Source organism: Diachasma alloeum, unplaced genomic scaffold, assembly GCF_001412515.2.
Source record: "Diachasma alloeum isolate Michigan unplaced genomic scaffold, Dall2.0 Dall_scaffold_00185, whole genome shotgun sequence".
Taxonomy (NCBI): Eukaryota; Metazoa; Arthropoda; class Insecta; order Hymenoptera; family Braconidae; genus Diachasma; species Diachasma alloeum.
The window spans coordinates 2,018,872-2,040,136 of NW_021680351.1; the positions used below are offsets into that span (position 1 = coordinate 2,018,872).

Consider the following 21,265-nt stretch of genomic DNA (forward strand, 5'->3'; position numbering starts at 1 on the left):
CAACTCTGATTTCAGTTGAAATTGGAATTGTTAATTTACACAATAATAGGATTGCATTGACGATTTTTTCTTAACTCGCAAAAATCTTCAAACAATTTGCTATCGATTGGCGATAAAATTTTTTGGAAATAATGAAATAGAGAGGATAACGCCTTTTTTTTCAGAGGTGATTTTTCAAAAATTTATTTAAAAAAAGTACTAACTAGCAAATGTTTTTTATTAGCTCGCAATTATCTTCAAAACTACTTCAATGAGGAAAAAAATAAAAATTTGGAATATTTATACATGAGGGGCTAATTGTTCGGATCTCACTCACATGCGCATGCGCACGATCGAGATTGTCTGATCATGTCTGATTGACAATCACAAGAGGTTGGAATACCGCGTCGCACAGAATCTGCCGCACAACAAAGCCAGGGCAGGATATTGTTCCACCACTCCAGCCTGTGACACGCACCACCACCGGAGCACCTAGGTCAGTGATCGCCCCACCCTCTCCCCATTCCCCCCAGAACCACAAGAAAAAAAAATTTATCGAAAATTAGCGCACTTTTTTTTTGAGCGGGTTATGGTTTCATCATTTCATTTCGTTCTATTTTTGATAATGTTTGCAGTACGTCCAGTGGGGCTTTTATATATTTTTTTTGTAATCTAATGTATTTTCCTCGGACTCCGAAGGGAAGGGTCCTGGAGTTTGTTTCCAATAAAAGTGAAGATAAGTCAACAGAAAAAGAAAGAGAAAAACTGATAGTATTTTTACTATTTTTAATCGGCAATTGACTATTCTCTTTTTTATTTACAAGAATTAGCGATTTCGACCGAGACATTTTATTATTTCTTCACACTCAATTCTTCATTTTGTCGGCTGACCTCGTGTGATTTCTCTGAGAAATTCTATTGCATTCCATTGGAACTCCATTAGAATTCTACTGGCGTGTCCTACGTATTGAAATTCAACTGGAAGTTCTTTCTGTTGCGTCGATTTCTGTTGAAATTATGTCTACCGAAATTTTTTCATTTATATTTTTTCAGAAAAAAATTATCAATTCGGATTTTTCGATACTTATTCTATTGGGAGCTTTTTTAAAGATAAAAATCCTGGAATATAAATTTTCCAAGTTTTTTTCCAAAGCTTTTTATTGAGAAATGCTGTTGACCATGTGCTAGCCAACAAGGGAAGCTATATTTATCTACATTAAACTCAAAAATACGGACACGAAGTCTCACCGAGCTTTGCCGCTAATTTGTTGAACAAATTATCGATAGGGGAGGGTGGGGTAAAATGGACACTTTAGACTTTTTAAAAATTATTTATAACTCAGAAACAAATTTATCAATTGAGCTCAGTTTAGGCTCGTCACAAAGGGAAAAAGTTGTTCTTTGTATTGAAAAAAAAATTATTCAATTTTATCAACATTTCAACCCCTCATTAACATTTAAAAAAAAGTCAAAAGTGTCCGTTTTACCCCAGCCCCCCCTACAATGAGTTTTTCATTGAATTTTTTAATTCCCCCCATTACCTCAATAATGAATTCACCCTTCCCTCCACAGGTATAACAACCAAACCGCCCAGAATAGACTGATAAACCCCTCAAACCCCTAAGAACAATAAGAAAGGCCAAAAAGTCTAAAAATGAAAAAATACTATCAAGCGGCTCTCGCCCTCACAGCAGCCTTCAGCCTCATCGCGCTCCTCTTCTACCGCCACGAGTACAACAAACTCAGATTCGTCCTCCAGGTCTTCAACTACTTCGGCACACCCTCGCAGAATCCAGCTAACGAGACCTGTTCCCTCTCAACGAATAAATTCCAATCGGATTTTTCCGATCCCTCGTCGACGTGGCAGAGGCTCTCGGACGACCTCCAGGTCTTCTCAGCCTATCACATCGACGAGGAAGTCCGAGCCATTGCCTTCGGCAACACCAATTACCTCAAAAGCCGCGTGTTCACCTGTGCCATCTTCACGAACGCAGAGAATCCCCAGAGAATTCCTGGGCATTTCTCGTACGAAATCATGTCTGAGGACGACTCCATCGACGTGGCTTACGTCAACGGAGTGAAGTTCTACGGTCTCGTCCTCATCTGCAAGGGTCAGCACGTCTCGAAGCACGAGAGAATCACTGGAGTTCAGTTTTTCGAGGGGGAGAAATCGAAAAAAGCGATCGTCAAAGTCAGAAAGATTGGGGAGACGGGGATGAGAAACGATTCAGTAATCTGCGTTGCACCCCCCAATTTGAATAAAGATGAGGCTCTGGGGAAGAGGATGGACATGATAACGTTCATAGCCTTCCACAGGAACATTGGACTGGACAATTTTATAGTCTACGATTTTGGAATTCCCGATGTCTTCAATTTTGGGATGAAATCGCTGTCTGGAGTCTTGAATAGGAACTTCACGTATTCAACAGTTGCCTGGAATTTTCCCCACGAGGGGGTGGATTACAGGGTAATCAGGCATCTTGTCGAGTCTGACTGTCTCTACAGGACCTTCGGGAGGGCGAGACTGGCTGTGACCCTGACGTGGAACGAATACATTAATCTGAAGTATCATTCAACGATGTCGAGTGTTATTTCTGATTTTAATAAGGTCGCGGGAGGCTCCAAGTCTGGGGATCCCTTCGGGGTGGAGACATTCGTGTTTTGTGTCGAGGGGTCGTCCGGGGATTCTCTGAATTTTTCTACTCCTATGATACTGTCGACGACCAAGAGACTGAGGGGGGAGGCTAATAAGGAGGACAGACACATTTATGAGCTCGAGGACAAGGGGAAGGTTTTTAAGAAGAGGAACTTTAGGAGGAAGCTGGATGATTTGGTCAGGGTTTATAAGTATGAGGGGTGTGGTGGGGACCAGGAAGTCGTGGAGAACCAGGTGCTGAGGTTTGCTAAGAATACTCCAGGCTCAACGGTCTTTCAGTATTATATCTCTGGGAAATTGTTTAGTGATTGAGATTATTGGGAGTTGTACGTTTTAGGGATTTTTGTATTGAATAAAGAGGATTGATTTAATTTCTAATGAGTTTTTGATTTTTTTACCTTTAGAATGGGCTAAACATCTCCAGTACTTTTTTGTCGTTAACCAAATTCTATCTTTTTATTGATTTACCGTTGAAAACGTGAGCTTAAATACAATACGAATATTTTAATAGTAGCAAATATGAAAGATCTGTTTCTACTTAAGGCGTTGCATAAGAGCTGAATTTTTGAGACCAGCCTCCCCCCTGTCTTCAATTTTGGGATGAAATCGCTGTCTGGAGTCTTGAATAGGAACTTCACGTATTCAACAGTTGCCTGGAATTTTCCCCACGAGGGGGTGGATTACAGGGTAATCAGGCATCTTGTCGAGTCTGACTGTCTCTACAGGACCTTCGGGAGGGCGAGACTGGCTGTGACCCTGATGTGGAACGAATACATTAATCTGAAGTATCATTCAACGATGTCGAGTGTTATTTCTGATTTTAATAAGGTCGCGGGAGGCTCCAAGTCTGGGGATCCCTTCGGGGTGGAGACATTCGTGTTTTGTGTCGAGGGGTCGTCCGGGGATTCTCTGAATTTTTCTACTCCTATGATCCTGTCGACGACCAAGAGACTGAGGGGGGAGGCTAATAAGGAGGACAGACACATTTATGAGCTCGAGGACAAGGGGAAGGTTTTTAAGAAGAGGAACTTTAGGAGGAAGCTGGATGATTTGGTCAGGGTTTATAAGTATGAGGGGTGTGGTGGGGACCAGGAAGTCGTGGAGAACCAGGTGCTGAGGTTTGCTAAGAATACTCCAGGCTCAACGGTCTTTCAGTATTATATCTCTGGGAAATTGTTTAGTGATTGAGATTATTGGGAGTTGTACGTTTTAGGGATTTTTGTATTGAATAAAGAGGATTGATTTAATTTCTAATGAGTTTTTGATTTTTTTACCTTTAGAATGGGCTAAACATCTCCAGTACTTTTTTGTCGTTAACCAAATTCTATCTTTTTATTGATTTACCGTTGAAAACGTGAACTTAAATACAATACGAATATTTTAATAGTAGCAAATATGAAAGATCTGTTTCTACTTAAGGCGTTGCATAAGAGCTGAATTTTTTAGACCAGCCTCCTCGATTGTCTTGTCCTCTTCAGTGAGTTCTTTAGTTGGATAAGCAGTCAGGAGACTGAAATCCTGAATTGCGTAGTGAGGTCTCATCGTTGTTATGTACCTCCTGATGTCACCGACTGTGTGAGTCAGATTGAACTGCTCACGAATGTTCTGACCATCTGCCAGTCTTATTTGAATCGTTGTTGTGGGACTGTTTGTGTCGAGATTCAGTTGGCTACGAGCCTGGGACTCGTTGGCTGCCTGATCTGCTGGATCTGCTGGTACTGTCATGCCCACTGTTGCTGGTGATGGGCTGGAATCAATTTTTTTTTTATTCATTCAATGTTTCATCATTTTCTTGAAGGCATTTCTGCGTATCTTGACAATCTGGAGAGGTAGAAGGCTGGAGATTGTTGGAATCGATAGCTGGGGAAATTTTCGATTTTTGCTGCAGAAAATGGTTCATCACTTCAGCAGATGTTGAGCTGGGATAGGCAATAATATTAGATTTTTACAATATTAAAAAGGATTACCTCCTTATATTATTCAAAGTTTAACTATATTTAACAAATTGAAAATATAGAATTTATTAGCTAAATTGTTCGACTGATGATGAATAAAATATTTGATAATACTGAAACGTAATTTTTTAGTTAACAAGCTAATTCTAACTTTAGGTACTTGATTTTTGATTATCCAAGTAATCGTCAATCTTCCTATCTAAATTATTGGTTCATAGAATTTTAATATTTAATATTTTCTTTAATATTTGAATTTTTTAAGATTTATGTTGAAAATTGACAACTTCACAATTTAACGGTAATTATGATTGATATGCCCATCACTGATGTTGAGACACTCGAAAAATTAGTTTTCGACAGTTGAAATAAAAATCTTCAATTCCTCAGGTAATAATCGATAGAAAAAGGATCATCTGTGGTGTTTGGAACCGAAAATTTCCCCAGCTTTTTGATGTCATCATCAAAATTTAGATGCTATTGTTTATTCCCAAGATATTGTAATGAATTGATGAGTTCATTACCTTCCCAACTTGTGCCCCTTGCCAGCGAAAGCTTTGACCTTTGGCTTCGATGGTACATACTCCTCATGACGATGATCCTCCATGTCCAGACGGGCCTCAACCCCCTGCACCTCCTCGCGTATCTCAGCTGGTATTTCTCCCCTTTTAATTGCATCCAGAAATTCACGATTCTGGGGATCAGTGTATGATCGTATTTCACGATCGTTTATGGTGAAACCATCGCGCCACAGCTTCAGAGTTATCATTCCAGTGTTACTGGGCTGACTAGATGGTGATGCAGGAATTACTAATGATGGAAAAAAAATCATGAGATGAGAATTACAAAAAAAACGCAGTACGGTGAACTAGGTTGTTTTTTTTTTTCATTTTGATAATCTGAAATGTTTTTTGATTGCCAGTCAGGTTTACATAGCCCTGAAGTTTTCAAAAATTATGATTGTGCAATCAAAAAAACGTTGAAAAAACGGAAATGAAACGGAAATAAACCCAATAGGGAGGAAATTACAAATTAATAATTTACAGTATTTAATGGCTGTTTAGTCCTCATTAGTCTCAGGAGCCATTATAAATGATCTACACTGAGAGAAAAACAAACACGTTGTCAAACAAGTCTTGTTTGGGCCAACAAAATCGCTAGTTGAAAATTGCCAAAAAAGAATTTGTTCGGTTCGAATTTGAAAGTCTCAAGCATTAATAATTGTTCTGCTTTCGACAGCAACGAAATATTTGGCTCAAGAGGCGGATAATTCACACCAGACGGTGCCTTTTCAGGATGAAAATATCTCATATAGAGGAAAATTTGTCAACTAATATTTTATCCCTGAGTTACAAGATTGCTATCATATCATTATTATTGTTTCATTTAAGGGTTCATTTGTTGTTTGTGATTATTAGACAGCCAAAACAAAAAACTACTATCCCTTGTTTCGCATAAAACAAAGATTTTTCGGGAGCAAAATACGTATGGGAGTATCGAATAACGAAGGAGCAGTGCTAGAAATGACATTTCTTGCGTGTACAGAGAATGCAATTTTTTTGAACTACTAAGTCTATTTTTGCGACAAAAATTTTTCATTCTGGCGCACTCTCTGCATGTTGGGCACAAAAAATCCTTTTTTGATAATGTTCAAAAAACTATTTTCTTGGCACAAGTAAGACTTGTTTGAGAACTTTGTCGTTTTTCTCTCAGTGCACTTACAATTTCCTCTCTGCCGGACCCATTTCCTAATCTTCATTAAAAATTCTCTTTGAAAATCTTCAGTTTTTTTCTTTTTTTGATTGTGCAAGCATAATTTTTGGGGACACCTGCGTGATGTAAAATCCGATGGAAATTGTGATATATTTCAGATTATGAAGATGGAAAAACAATCGAGATAACGTTCAAAAGATGATGAATCCGGGTGTTGAATTTTTAAATGAAAGAATAGAAATGTCGTTTATGTGTTCGTAATTACCTTCAGTGTCACTACTAGTTTGTCCTAATTTATACCCAGTCCCACTGAATGTATTGGGCCTCTGCTGGTGCGAGCAATGGCTCTGGGGCTTCTCCTCTCCAGGCACCGACTGCTTCTGACAAGTCTTGAACATATCGTTGATGATGTCTGCCTTCTTCTTGTTGGGCCCCAGGATCTGCTGACCACTGGTCGCCGAGCCCCCAGCGTAGAACGCCTGTCCCTCCTCGTCAGAGCTGCTCTCCTGGTTCTGGAAGGAGCTCAGGGTAGCAAAACGCGACGTCGATTTAGGCTTGGACTTAGGCTTCTGCTTAGAGGGATCCATGTTCATTGATTCTGTCACTTCAGGCTGGGATATCTCTTCCGGGGATGATCTGTCGGTTGCTACGTCCACGGGGATTATCTCAGGGGCTCCCTCCGGGGCACCTGACTCACCGTACTCGTAGAAATTACCAAGGGCAACCTTCAAGTTCATGAATTCTCATTAAATGGTCGATCCAATAAATTTAATAAATTTTAAATATTTAATAACTTTGAATAGATTTTATTCAATGGACAAGTTTCTTAGATTTTTGGAGGGACTTTTTGTTATCTGAGAAATGTGGGAGGATGGAAAAATGAGAATAGATTGAGAGTATTGTGGAACGTCATTGGGAGAGCTGGAGATAATTGTTGAATTGAGAATGTCAAAGTGAGACATTTACTGTGGAGGACGGATTTTTCAGAGAATTAACTTTTGGGAATAATTGAAAAATTGCCAGAGCAGCCTTGAATATTTATTAATGTTAATTAAATAAACTAATTAATTTTTCGGAAGTTAATGAGTTTTTTATATTTTTAGCGGGGTTTTTCATTGTTTAAGAAGTTTGCAACGATGGAATAAATAACAATAGCGAGAGAATATTTTTAGAAATGATTGAGGGATAATAATTGCTCGGTTGAGAAGATCAATTTTTGGTAATAATTGAAAAAATACCTGAACCAACCGTGAATTGTTATGATTTGTAATTAAATAAACTAATGAATTTTTATGAAATAAATGAGTTTTTTTTATATTTTTGGAGAGGCTTTTGTTTCATTTCAGAAGTTTGGAAAAGTGGAAAAAAATGAGAATAGAGAGAGAATATTATTGGAGGTGATTGGGGGATAATAATTGTTGAACTGAAAATGTGAAAGGGAGACATCTACTGTGAGGGAGGCCTTTTTTTACCACAAACGTTTGGAGAATGCAAAAAATACATAAATAAGGGGGAAATATTGTCTTACAGCATACAAAACTGGGAATAATAACCATAATAAAATTGAAAATCATACAAAAACTGATATTCAAAGAATAAATTAATAGCAGAAGAATAAATTTTCCGGGAAATTATGTATTTGGTATTTTTCAAAGGCATCAATTTATTAGATGAAGAAATAAACATCAATTTATTTCTTCATGTCCTTGAAAAAAACCTGGAAATTAAATAGTGGGAAAACTGCTCGGTGCAAATTCTCTACAAAATAAAAAAAGTGCCAAGAAAAACCAAAAACTTTTGTTTACAAAAAACTATGAGATTTTTCAATTTTTGAACCCAAAATAGAATGCAAAAATTGCTTGGCAGACATTTCGAAACCGAGGAAAACCACAAAAATAGAGGAATTAAACCGAACATCCAAACAATGAAAACTCTTCTAGACAATGAAAAATGAAAAAGCAGCTGTAATCGATGAACACTAAACTGATAACTCTGGTTGTCTTTAAATATGCTGTCTCACCTCTAACTGCCAAGCTGACGAGGCGAGATAGAATGAGGCTCTTTCCCGTTCGACCCCGGTTATATCCATGAATTGTGATATAACATCATCCATGGTTATTAATTTATGAGCTTAACAGAGGAATTTAATATGATTATTACTTTGTGTTGCTGCGGATTGCCTTCGTGAGGGGAAACAAAATAATCAACTAAATAGCGGGTCGACGTTTTTTCGATGTCATAACCTGAAACGACAGTTCGAAGAAGTTTACAATCGCTTTTACGACAGGTTTGCCACTGCCTGAGGACAGAAAGTCCCTGGAGACTCCATAATTTCAAAAAATAATCCGGGAAAAAAGTCATTCTATGGACTCTGTTGCAACGAATAATCATCGATCATGCGGAAATATGAAATGGATTGAATTTTTCAATATTCATTCAATGTCATTCGACTAATTATGTTTTTGTTGAATTTTGCAATCAAAATTGGTAAATTTAGGGTTGAAAAATATTGATGGCTACAGCATAAATGAAAATCTCAATTTATTCTATTAAATAAGAATCCCCAAGTATCTTATACAGTTTGGTGCAGACCATACTATAGATTCAACCATTTTCACTCATCAAATTTGTCAATTAAATTGCCATAGATAAAAAAATTCAATAGAAAACCTAGCGAAATCGCTAAAACATTCTATTGGAATTCTCTAGAATTTCTATGGGGATTCTATTAAAATTACTGGGCCCTCTATTTAAAGAATACCTGAAAAAAAATGCTGAAAAAATCACCTCAGAAAATAAGACCGCGGGAAATGACTAATTGAAAAAATAACAAGGGTCACAAGGGTCACTGGATCACTAGGGTCACGCTTTTTGAATATTTTTCTCTAGTGACTTTCTGCGGGTTTTTGTTGGTCCCATGATCCAGATCTAGGGGAAATAACTAGCCTGCGAGCGGGGGAGTAAATACGAGAGGTCAGAGAGTGACAGAGACAGACCAAGGGAGTTCATTCACGTTTTTGTTAGTGGATTTTTCATAAACATGAGGATTGAAACGTGTTATTTCTGCTCCTCGAGGATATACCCGGGGCACGGGATTCAATTCGTCAGGAACGATTGCAAGGTAAAGTGTAATTAGTGAATTATATGATTTTATGGAGAGTTGAGCTACTGCGTACACGTGTTTTGTTGACAGGGGTTTTAGGTTAGGATTGTTCATAAATTCCGAGTTTTCTCTCTTCCATCACGATATTAATCGACTTTTTAAACAATATAATGCATTGAAAATAGAATCAATCAATTGATTCGTGCGGATAACCCCGATTCGATTTTTTAAATGTTTGTAAAGGTTGAGATTTCATAGACATTCATTTTGGTAGATTCTATTAAAATATTTGATAGGAAAATATTCTATAGAAAAAATCAATAGAATTCGATTTTTCTATAGGGGAGGTTGGGGTAAAACGCACACTTTTGACCTCTTTTTAAATGTTAATGAGGGGTTGAAATGTTGATAAAATTTAATAATTTTTTTTTCAATACAAAGAACAGTTCTTTCTCTTTGTGACGAGCCTGAACTGAGTTCAATTGATCAATTTGTTTCTGAGTTATGAATAATTTTAAAAAAGTCTAAAGTGTCCGTTTTACCCTTACCCTTCCCTACAACTCACTCCATTGAGGTTTTTTTTCTACAGAATTTTCTTGTCTCAAATTTTCTGGTTTTGTTTGATTTTCTTGCTGAAAAGAAAAGAAAAATAGAATGAAAACAAACTTGACAAATTGGAGCCGAGGAAATTGAATTCAACTGAATTTTCCCATTGAATATCATCCATCAAACATTTCAATAGAAACGGCCAAAAACTAGTGAAAGTTCAATAGAAATTCAGCAGAATTATCTAAGGTTTTTCTATTAATTTTTTTTTTCGCGTGGAATAACAACGACGATGTGACAGCAATCCTGTAACTTCGAATGAAAGATTTACCGTTGGGCTTCAGTTTATGAGCTGTTCACCCCTTTTCCTTCCAGATATTCAAGTTCTGCAGAGCAAAGTGTCACGCAGCCTTTAAGAAGAAGAAGAACCCAAGGAAAACCAAATGGACGAAAGCCTACAGAAAAACCGTGGGCAAGGAGTTGGCGGTGGATCCCTCCTTCGAGTTCGAGAAGCGCAGAAATACTCCAGTTAAATACAACCGAGAGCTGTGGAGCAAGACAGTGGAGGCCATGAAGAAGGTCGAGAGCATAAGGCAGAAGCGAGCCAACACCCACATCATGCAGAGATTGAGGAAGGGTCGTGTGTTGGAGCAGGAGAAGGACATCAAGGAGGTGGAGAGAAATCTTTCCCTCATCAGGTCACCAGCTGCTGGCCTCAAGGACAGGAAGAAGCTGGAGGAGGCAGCCCAGAATGACGAGAAGATGGAGGAGTCCGAGGAGGAAATGGAGGCCGAGGAAATTGCCATTGAGAATTAATTTATTCGATCTTCCTTCGATAACAATTCAGTGGCGAAGTGGTAAAACGGTTCAAGTCGACTCATCTCCCAGTTGAGTTTTTGAGGAATATTTCCGAATCTAAGGAAGATAGCGAAATTTTCGTAATTACATTTGTTGTAGCACTCAATCGGCTCTACAAAAAAGGTTATAATAACAATTTTGATATGTCCCTCAGATTCCGAGATATTCATTGAAAACAGGTCGATAGTCAACATTGACTTGTCTCCTTTTACCACTTCACTACTGAATTCATCATCAATAGATTATTGTCAAATTATTGTTGTCTACGGTTTCAACGTTCTCGTGAAATCTGAGATGTTCTCAATTTTTCTTTTTGTAAATAAACGACTGTTCAGTTTTTTATGTTCAATTTCATTATTAATAGGACTGTCTGGGGATTTTTTTCGATATCGTTAATATTACCCACCAATTTTTTTATTGTTAAATTAACCATCAATTTAAATATTCATATTCAGAATTATTTTGTCAACCAATGATTGAGAAATTTAAATTACCAATTATATTATTTTTCAAATTTCAAAGAAGATCAGTATAAATCTTAATTATTGTAAGGTTCTCATAATATTACTAAATTAATGATTGATGCCGATTTATCCTCGGCTCGAATTCTTCAGCTTTTTGTTTGATTTTCTTGGGGAAAAAAAAAGAAAAATGGAATGAAAATAACTTGGAAAAATTGCGCCGAGGAAATTCTGTAGAAAATATCTCAATGGAATAAGTTGCACAGAATAATCGAATTCTATTAAATTGTTTCGTGCGTGTAAAATCATTTTCCCTCATTTCCTCTACATAATTTACAACCTTTTGTTCGTTTAATTACTAAAACAGTCCGAAAACTGCTGAAGGAACTTTAGAACCCCTTTTGTATGTCATAAACACAAGTTCAGAACATAATTTCGAATTCGTACTAGAATATTAAAAAAAGACTTTGTAATAGTTCACAGAATAAACCTTGAACTGTTGTCCACCGATCCAGTTATTCATTACAAATGCCTCCCACTCTGCGCAAGATATAAAAAAACAGCTCTCACGGGTGGACGAGTCATTCATGCACTAGCTGAGGTTCGACACAAATAGTTTCCGAATAGAAATATTTTGACCCGAAAATTTCCCAAAATCTCATTGTTGTGGAGTGGCGCTGGCAACAGTAGAGGCATAAAGGCATTTGATATTATTCTCTGATGGAAAATTGCGAGTCAATTAGTTTTTGACCAGAATGATAATTTGAATGTTTCATTAATTTCTGATTAATCATTGAGTGCGATTTTGGAGGATTTTGAAGTTTTATTCGCAGGTATTTAATCAGCTGTAATTGAATGTCAATTACTGATTGTTGCTGCCGCAGTGAGGGCTCTCTAACCTCTGGCCACTCATAGTCATTATAATTAATGGGGTTCGGCGATAATTAACGGAAACTCTTTAGTTTTGTGGCGGTGGAATTAGTTTTATTCACAATGTCGCCAGTATTAGGAGTTTGTTTGGTGGTTTTTGTGCTTGTGTTGGTGATTTTGATTGCTGAACAGTTGCTCCGGAGCCGGCGATCGAGGAGTGTGGAGGGAAAGCATGTTGTGGTAAATATGAAAACTGAATTGATGAGTTTACTAAATTTCAAATGAATTTTTCATATTTTTTTTTTATGAAAATGAGAATGAAAATAAAACAAAGAAATTTTTTTTGAGCTGAAATTTTACAGATTCGTTCAATTTTAGATATTTTTTTATAGTTTTTAATTGACATTTTTAAAAACCGTTTTTTCGATTTTACTGCATTTTTTTAAACTGGATTCACTATGATAATTAAATGAATAGTTATCGTGGGACAAAATTAGAAAAACTAATTGATGAATTAAATTTTAATTGGTAGCGATCGGTGGGGCTCAACAATACCTACATTTGAAAAAAATAAAGATTCAATTCCATCCATTCATTAGCGAACAATTAAAGAAAAACTTTATCACACACAATTGCACTTTCGGACTTTTTAGATCATAATGGGTTGATATAGGGGAGGTTGGGGTAAAATGGACACATTTGACTTTCTTAAAAATGTTAATAACAGGTTGAAATGTTGATGAAATTTTTTTCTTAATGCAAAGAACAATTCTTTCCCTTTGTAATGAGTCTAAGCTGAGCTCAATTGATGAATTTGTTCTTGGGTTATGAGTAATTGAAAAAAAGTCTAAAGTATCCGTTTTACCCCAGTCTCCCCTAACACAAAAAATCCAAAACTTAAATTTGAACGATCACAATGCTTTCATTCGGAAGCAAAAACTTGAGAAATTTGAGCCCAGAAAATTCTACAGAACACATTTAAATAGACTAAGTTGGAAAGAAACAAAGAATTCTATTGACTTGTTCTATAAAATATTTTCTATATTGAACATTTGAACAGAATCAGCCAAAAACTAATAAAAAGTTCGGCGACCGGATTTTTTCTCCCCAAAAAAATTCTCCGAAAAAAATTTCCCGTGGAAAAAAATCCGTCTAAATATTCACCCGGAATTATTTTCCCCTGATAATCAGCGAAAAAAAAAATAATAAAAAATCTCCGGCCAAAAATGAAAAATGAACATATTGTTATGATTGACTATCTTTCCCTTGAATGCATTCGATCTGTATTCATTCTTTTTTATCACCTGAACCTCTCCTCTGATATCAACACTCTCTTTTGATTTTAAAATTGATTCTTTCATGGATCTATTTTTTAATGTTCAGACGCATGTATATTTTCTATCGTCCCTTTTATTTAATAAAGTTTATTTATTAACCCGTACGCGTTTCAATATCATAATTTTTAACTTTATTGTTAATGTTTCAAAGTATTCTCGTTACTCCTTTAAGTTACACATGATATCACATTGTTCATTCAAATATTGAATTGTCAATTCAAATATCACAAGATATTTTTTTAATGTTCAGACGTATGTAGTTTTGATGAATGTTGTTAGTTTTTTTTATGAATCTGCGACTTTGTAGGACGAGAGTGCTTGTTAATGAAGATTCACTGATTATTGGGGCAAGTAATTGGTTCGAAAATGTTGACAAATAATTCATTACAGTAACGTAGTTTATTTATTATTGATCTATTGAAAAAGTTGAATTCTCATCTGGCGTGTGTTCGAAGATTGAAGGATGTAATAAATAAAATTGACGTTGGTAATGTGTGTTTGTGTAATTGTTTTTTACATTCGCAAGGAGAAATAATTCCGGGAGTTTGTTTCCGGGGAATTTTTTCAGGGGGAAAAAAATCCGAGAACCAAAAGCTCAATAGGAATCCAATAGAATAGTCTAACGAAATATTATAAATATAAATCCATCACACATACAAATCGTTTTTCATTTAAATCGATATTTACCGAATGATATTCACCTGATTGCAGATAACTGGAGGCTCCAGTGGCATAGGAAGATCCGTAGCCCTCCTAGCGGCTAAAAATGGTGCTCACGTGACAATAATCGCTCGAAATACGAAAAAACTCGAGGCAACGAGGAATGAACTTCTCATGGCTTCTAAAAATCGAGACACTCAGAAGCACGAAATTCTGTCATTGGACATAACTGTCGGCTACAATGCCGTTGAAAAGGCCTTGAACGATGTCGAGAGAACAATGGGGCCTATTTACATGCTTGTGAATTGCGCTGGTACCGCCATTCCTGGCAAAGTAGAGGACACAACTCCGGACAACTTGAAGTGGATGATGGATCTCAATTTCATGGGAACTTTCTATTGTATTAAAAGCGTTGTGCCGAAGATGAAGAGCGCCAGGGATGGAATTATTGTCCTAACTTCGTCGCAAGCTGCATTACTTGGTAAATATGTTGTTGGTATTTGAAATTTTTCAATGCTGGCTTCTTGGACTTTGGAGGAGTCGAAATGTTTCGAAGTTATTTGGGTGGAGGAGATAGGCACGAAAAAATTTAATAGAAAAACCTATCGAATTCGTTGGAAAATTCTATTGAATTTCTATTAAACTTTGTATTAGTTTTATATTTTCAATTCTATTGGCTGATTCTGTTGACATGTTCAATAGAAAACATTCAATAGAAAAAGTCTACAAAATTCGATTTTTCTGTGTAACTTATTCTTTTCAAATCGAATCGAATCGAATCGGAGCTCATAGCCCTGAAAATGAAGACTGCAATGTTTGCGAAACGTCGGCGCAATCCTGAAACCAAACGCCACGTCCATCCGGAAGCCAATAATGTCATTAATAATGGCCGCGAAAGTCTCAAACTAAGCACGAAAAAATTTTTTTTTTCGTTTTTTCATTTTTGATTTGTTAATTACGGAGATTAAAGAAAGTACCAGCAGAGGAGCCCGTTGTGCGTTCGAAATGTGCAATTTTTTCGAAATTAGTGTCGTTTATATATTTTTGAATATCTTTCACTGATGTTTCAACGGTTGAGAACGTCCTTTAGATCGAATTTTCAGAGTTAAGGAACAGACTCAACTGGATAAAATCCCGGAATTCAGAAAAGAGAACGGAAATTGCGAATTCAAGTACCGAAAATGGTTTCAATTAACTTCGAGTTAATTAAGTGCAGCAAGTGCGACGAACATAATCATAGATTTAAAAGGTCTATTTAGAGAGTATGAATTGCCGTATTAATGAGTACTGGTTGAGTGAATTTCAACGAATAATTTGATTACTGGCTAACTGGGTAATTGGGTATAACTTGATGAATTCATTCTCCATTACTGTTCTGTTATTTTTTCCTCCATTAATTACGATTTGATTTTCGAAGTGGAGTATAGAATGGGAACGTTGAATTTTTGATTGGACAATTATTTTCAATCCAATTGAGGTCAATTTAATTGACTAATTGAACTACAGAGCTCTTTAAAATATTTTAGTAGGGAAACGGAAATGGATTGATCGAATTTGTGGTTTTCATCGAAAATTCTGATTTCTGCGCGTAAATTTAAATCCAAGAGAAATAAATTTGTGATCAATTATTTTATTCATTTTTTTTCTGATTTTCTCTAGATTTCAATCTTTTTTATGCTTGAAAATGTTACTTTCTCATAAGACTCGGTGGTGTTTGGCACTCTTAAACAACTTGTATGAATAATATAATAATTTCTATTCATATGAACTTCCATTCAAAATTTATCACAGATTTTAATAACAAGTCAGTAATTCATTGAATCGAAATTTCGCTTACGCCATTCAACAAAGGAATGTTTAGGGTATTTTTGGTAAAAATTTCGGAATTTTTTATGAAAATTAGTTCGATTTACGAGAGGTTTGATGCATCTGACATCGAATTCAGTTCCATATTGTTTATGTATTGAAGAAAAATATTAAAAATAACTTGAAAAGAAAATCTGAAAAAATTCTAGGAAAATTCACAGATAATTCAGTTGTGATTATAAACATTCTGCACGAATTCCAGATGAATGTCGTTATTTACCTTTTCCGAACGAAACATCTTAAAAATTGAAAATCGAGGTGTGTTTCAGTAGTGAAGCGGTAAACCGAGTTAAGTCGATTTTCACTATTAGCCAGTTTTTGCTGAATATCTCGGAATCTAAGAGAGATAGCAAAATTTTTCTCATGACTTTTTTTATAACGCTCTATTGGCTCTACAAAAAAGGTCATGAAAAAATCTTTCTATCTCTTTTAGATTCCGAGATATTCGTCAAAAACTAGCCAATAGTAAAAATCGACTTAACCCGGTTTACCGCTTCGCTACTGGTTTATACTCCTTTGAAGGCTGAATTTGAATGCAACAACAGCTGCCTCCAATTATTATTCACTTGTTATCTCAATGGATTTTCAGGAATTTTTGGATATGGTGGCTACTGCAGTTCGAAATTCGCCCTCCGAGGTCTCGCAGAGAGTCTCGCGATGGAATTAAAACCCTACAACGTCTTCGTGACCCTGTCAATGCCCCCAGACACCGACACTCCTGGCTTCGCTGTCGAGGAATTGGCAAAACCTGTTGAGACAAAATTAATCTCAGGATCCTCGGGGATAATCAGCCCCGACACAGTGGCTAATCAGCTCTTGGAGGACGCCTTGTCTGGGAAATTCTTCTCCACGAGTGGAATCGATGGTTTTTTGCTGACTACTCTGTGCAGTGGAATGTCCCCAGTCTCCTCATTTGCACAATTGGCCCTCGAGGCACTACTCATGGGGCCCTTCAGGCTCGTTGCCGCCTGCTATTTAGCCTCTTTCGACAGGATCATCAAGAGTTGTATGAAAAATCGAGATCAGAATAAAAAATCTGAGTGATGAGTCGTAATAAATGGATTTGTGAATTTTTTTCTGAGTGTTAAATTCAGAACAAAATGTCATGGAACTTGTTTTTACTGCGGATGTAATTTTTCAAATAAGTCTGTATGAAAAATTACATTTTGGATAAATTTTCTTCCCGTAGAAAATGGAATTATGTGGGTAACGAGTGATTTCAAGAGAAAATGTGAATAAATCTTTTTTGTTGAAAATTCAATTCTCTGCAAAAAGTTGGTATGACATTTTCCTCTAAATTCACCTACTCTCGAGACCCATGCATGTCGAACATAAGTCTCAAACCTGAATTGTTCAATAAATTTAGTTATTTCTTCATGGCTCGAGTCGTTAAGAATGAGATGATCTCCGAATAAATTTAACCAATCAAAGGTTCGATTTAATTATGAAAAAAAGAGTTATCTTCTCACATTCCGCACAGAATTGTACCTGGAAATAATAAAAAAAGGAGTGAAATCATCAACTCATAAACAGTTTTGGCTTACTTTTATTAGTATCCCATAATTTTCCACTTTTTTTTCATTTCTTCTTGTTCATAGTATAATGTTCTTCATTAAGCATTATGTTCTTACACACATAGAATGGGCGTTCTTCTCCCTCCTCATGAATCTCCTCGTATTTGCGACAATATTCCAAACAAAACCCAAGACATCCTCGATCGCTCATAATCGGTGTTAAGATATTTAACTCTTTAATAATTAAAAATATCAATCGACGAATCGAGTCTACCACTCAAGCCACTCCATCGTTAACTTCAATTATTGTTCGTTCCTCCCTTTAAAAAAATTTAACAAATTAAAAATCGCGATCAAGGGGGAACTCGCGATGGAGGAGAGGCTAAAGGTAGAGTCTTAATTCATTAAAAAAAAATTTCCACTCGATGTATCGAATATCAAATGACTTGGAAATTATTCTCACGCTCTTAATAAAGTGAATGAAGTGAATATTTTCATATTCCATTAGTGAATGCAATGATTTTTATTCAACAATCATCTCTCACTCACTCACTCTCTTCACACGTTATAAATTATTATTGTAATTTATAATTCATTTTCTCCAGCATTTCAATTCATTCTTCGTACGTCATTCGCTAAAATCCGAGTCTCAGCGTCACCTCGTGAATTCGACAGTTGAAATCCACGAGGCAAGACTGCTTCGAGTGTTCAATCAACTCCATTAATTCATTATTCACTTGATCAATAATTTTTCATCGATTTTTTCCACGTGTTCGTCCGCTCGACAATTGAATGCCATTTCAGGTGAGGATTTTTCAATTATAGGGGATAATTCTTGGGATTTGTTCAATTATTCGGATAATTAGTGAGAATCATCGAGCAAATCCGGTCGTCGAACGGTCGAGGGTGGAGAAAATCTCTCGGACGATGCTGATTGAAGATGTTTTAGTGTCTTAAATCTTGTGAAACGATTTTTCCTCTCGTCTCGAAGCTCTGGACTCGGGATTCTGGGAGAATTTTATTTACTTTGTGGCATTACACCTGGGCCAAGGGTTGTTTGAGCCAAGGTGACATGATTTTTCGACGCATACTCGTTAATTGCACGAGGACACGTCGAACGATTCGGTGTAATTAAATAGAATAGGGTAATTAATGAATTCAGTACCGAAGGGAATTTTATTTTTGTTTTTTTTACATCTCGGAATTGAAGAGGCATAGCGAGATTTTTGTGAGGACTTTTTTTCAGTTGATGAAATGATCGATAAAAGAGTCTTCAAGAAAATATCGACAACTCGACTGAAGTCGGATTTTCTCGTTTTCCCTTCGCTACTGAATTTTTAGGTAGATTCTTTGTAAAAACATTCGTAAAGAGATTTTTTCTCACTAAAATAATCAGTAATACTCTTGGGTAGTTATTTTTCTAGGGAAGTATGAAAAATTGAAGGAAATGAGAAATTCAGTGGTGGAAGTGAAATTGTAAAAAAATGTTTTTAGTATTTTTGTAGGGGAGACTGGGGCGAAATATTTAGGAAACTTCATTTTAAGTTGGGATTCAAACGATGCAAAGGGTCAAGCGACCCTTATTGACATCGTAAAGGTCAGACAATCCTTAAGGACGTTTGACCCTCAATTCTAAACGTGAAAACCAAAAGAAAATTTTTTAAAACAAAAAAAAAAACAACTGTCGTTTATCCTTGTTTCATTTCGCTCCGCCTTCTCCTAAATGTCGAATTATCTCGATAGGGAGTGACTGTAGAAGAAAATGTCACAGAATATTTTCGTAGAAAATTCAATTGTCTACAAAAAATATTTTATGATATTTTCTTGTAAAACTACTCATTTCTGAGATAAATGAGAAATATCGAGAATGAAGCAATCTCACTCTTTACGTTTCAGCACTCCACTGAACATGTAATTATCTCGATAACGAGTGATTTTACGGGACAATCTGTTAAAAACTTTTTTATCCGAAATTTAGGTCTCTCCGAGAAAGGTTTTCAGACATTTTCTCGTAAACCAACTCGTTCTCGAAATAAATAAAAAAATCGGGAAAAAAGAATTCTATTATTACGCATTATCACTTCACAACTGAATTACTCTAGTAATTTCATTCTGGGGATTCAATTACCACTTGGTTTTTAAGCAATTCAAAAAGTATTACTGTACTCCACTTATTTACAATCATCAGTAACACTAATAATAGGGTTAAAATTATTGAAATACTCCCATTAACTAAAGCAATGCGCTTCTGTACAATTATCGAGGCAATCAGTGGAGCAATTTCGACGTATTCTCGCATGCACACATTTTATTTTTCATTTCTCCATTTCGTTATACTCTTGAGTATTCGTCGAAGAGCCTGCGACGCAAGACGGATCGTGGTGCACGTGTTTAAGGGAAATAAATTTATTTTTTCAAATACATCAGTCGATCCCGAAACTTTGCACGACGATATGATTTTATTTTGTTTTTATTCTTCACCATTACTCTGTCATTCTCGTTTCTCTGAACATTTTGGGAGAAAACGAACGTGCGAGTTTCGGGCTCCAAGCACCCTGTAAAAAAAATTGAAAGAAGTGGAGAAAATTGTTTCGGGAGCGGGAACAATCGATTTTGACATTTGATAATTGTCGATTTTCTTCACATTTTTCAACAATAAAATGATTCATTGTTAAGGATGTTCTACACCCTTTCTGCCAAAATTCACGTTTTTTTAATTTTTCTGGTGAAAAAATATAACGTTTTTGCGTTTTGTCATTATTTAATGACTGACGAAATTTTAAGGTGGTGCGAACATTTTCCTGCGTTTTCTCTAAACTTTTAAAAAGAATCACAAAACTGTAGAAAAAACGCATGAAAATTATCGCACCACTACGCAACTTCGTGAGCCATTAAAGAATGACAAACCACAAAATCGTTATATTTTTTTACGTCACTCCCATCGATAATTTGCCAAAAAAATGAAAACAACGTCAATTTTGGCTAAAAGGGTGTCGAACATCCTCAAGGTATTTTTTGCATCTAAAAAAACATGCAACATTAAATTTTCGCAAACGTGAAATTTTTGACATTTGTTAATTGCTAATTATTATAAATATTCCTTGATATTCTTCTATAAAACAGAACTTTTTAACGAGATGATGTCATATTTAATGAGCGGAAATGTCGACTTGGAGCGAATGTCGATTTTTTCATTTTTGTCATTACGCAATTATCTCAATTACTATTGGTTCAATGAGAAAATGGCAGGCAGGCAGGGTGCGGGTGTCAAATCGAGAATTGTACTTCGATAACTCCAAAGTAGCAAATAAAGTAAAAAATAAAAATGACTTTTTAAAAAAGACTGAATGTCATGAGATTTTTTCCTAGCTGACAAAATTTCCCCCAAAAAATTCCTCAACTATTCCTTTCACCCCCGAAATCTCAAATTTCTCTCAATTTTTTCATATTATCAATTTTTTAATCAACAGAAGGCGGTCTTTAATAACTACAATAGACATTGGTACAAAAATTCAATGCTGCTACGATACCCTAGACGAATTGTTTATATATATATTATATATATTTTATTTATTCTTCATTAATTCGTTTCAAAGGAGTGACGAGGACGATTCACTGGTGTTTCCCAGGCGTTCTCGTGTGGCATACGCTGGGACACAATCCCACGGCCACCCAAGAAAGGGAAAACTCTGTGTAAATAAAGGGAAAATAATTGAATTGGTCCAGGTCACACCTTTTGTTCACATTGAT

At 36.0% G+C, this 21,265-nt stretch overlaps 4 protein-coding genes across 7 annotated transcripts; 3 read left to right on the top strand and 1 right to left on the bottom strand.

Moving 5' to 3' along the window:
- Positions 1–364: 364 nt before the first annotated feature.
- LOC107048133 lies at positions 365–3,889 on the top strand. 2 transcript variants are annotated; one of them, XM_015271146.1, is made up of 3 exons: positions 365–475; positions 1,552–2,364; positions 3,241–3,889. In XM_015271146.1, exons 2-3 carry the CDS (start codon positions 1,634–1,636, stop codon positions 3,821–3,823), a joined length of 1,314 nt encoding a protein of 437 aa, XP_015126632.1. In that variant the 5' UTR covers positions 365–475; positions 1,552–1,633; the 3' UTR covers positions 3,824–3,889. The 2 variants fall into 2 exon arrangements, with proteins under 2 accessions (XP_015126632.1, XP_015126631.1); XM_015271145.1 differs by lacking the exon at positions 3,241–3,889 and having other exon boundaries at positions 1,552–3,013.
- On the bottom strand, positions 3,086–11,850 carry LOC107048134 (NSFL1 cofactor p47). Of its 3 annotated transcripts, XM_015271149.2 has the most exons (5): positions 11,759–11,850; positions 6,566–7,025; positions 5,112–5,397; positions 4,088–4,382; positions 3,086–3,211 (listed from the first exon to the last, which is right to left on the bottom strand). In XM_015271149.2, the coding sequence occupies exons 1-5, from the start codon at positions 11,789–11,791 to the stop codon at positions 3,170–3,172; spliced, it is 1,116 nt and encodes a 371-aa protein (XP_015126635.2). In that variant the 5' UTR covers positions 11,792–11,850; the 3' UTR covers positions 3,086–3,169. The 3 variants fall into 3 exon arrangements, with proteins under 3 accessions (XP_015126635.2, XP_015126634.2, XP_015126636.1); XM_015271148.2 differs by lacking the exon at positions 3,086–3,211 and having other exon boundaries at positions 3,912–4,382; positions 11,759–11,848; XM_015271150.2 differs by lacking the exons at positions 3,086–3,211; positions 11,759–11,850 and adding an exon at positions 8,321–8,564 and having other exon boundaries at positions 3,912–4,382.
- LOC107048136 (probable ribosome biogenesis protein RLP24) lies at positions 9,282–10,829 on the top strand. The gene is made up of 2 exons (XM_015271152.1): positions 9,282–9,421; positions 10,325–10,829. Exons 1-2 carry the CDS (start codon positions 9,341–9,343, stop codon positions 10,763–10,765), a joined length of 522 nt encoding a protein of 173 aa, XP_015126638.1. The 5' UTR covers positions 9,282–9,340; the 3' UTR covers positions 10,766–10,829.
- Positions 11,844–17,501, top strand: LOC107048135 (3-ketodihydrosphingosine reductase). The gene is made up of 3 exons (XM_015271151.2): positions 11,844–12,378; positions 14,187–14,616; positions 16,591–17,501. The coding sequence occupies exons 1-3, from the start codon at positions 12,262–12,264 to the stop codon at positions 17,043–17,045; spliced, it is 1,002 nt and encodes a 333-aa protein (XP_015126637.1). The 5' UTR covers positions 11,844–12,261; the 3' UTR covers positions 17,046–17,501.
- The last annotated feature ends 3,764 nt before the right edge of the window (positions 17,502–21,265 follow it).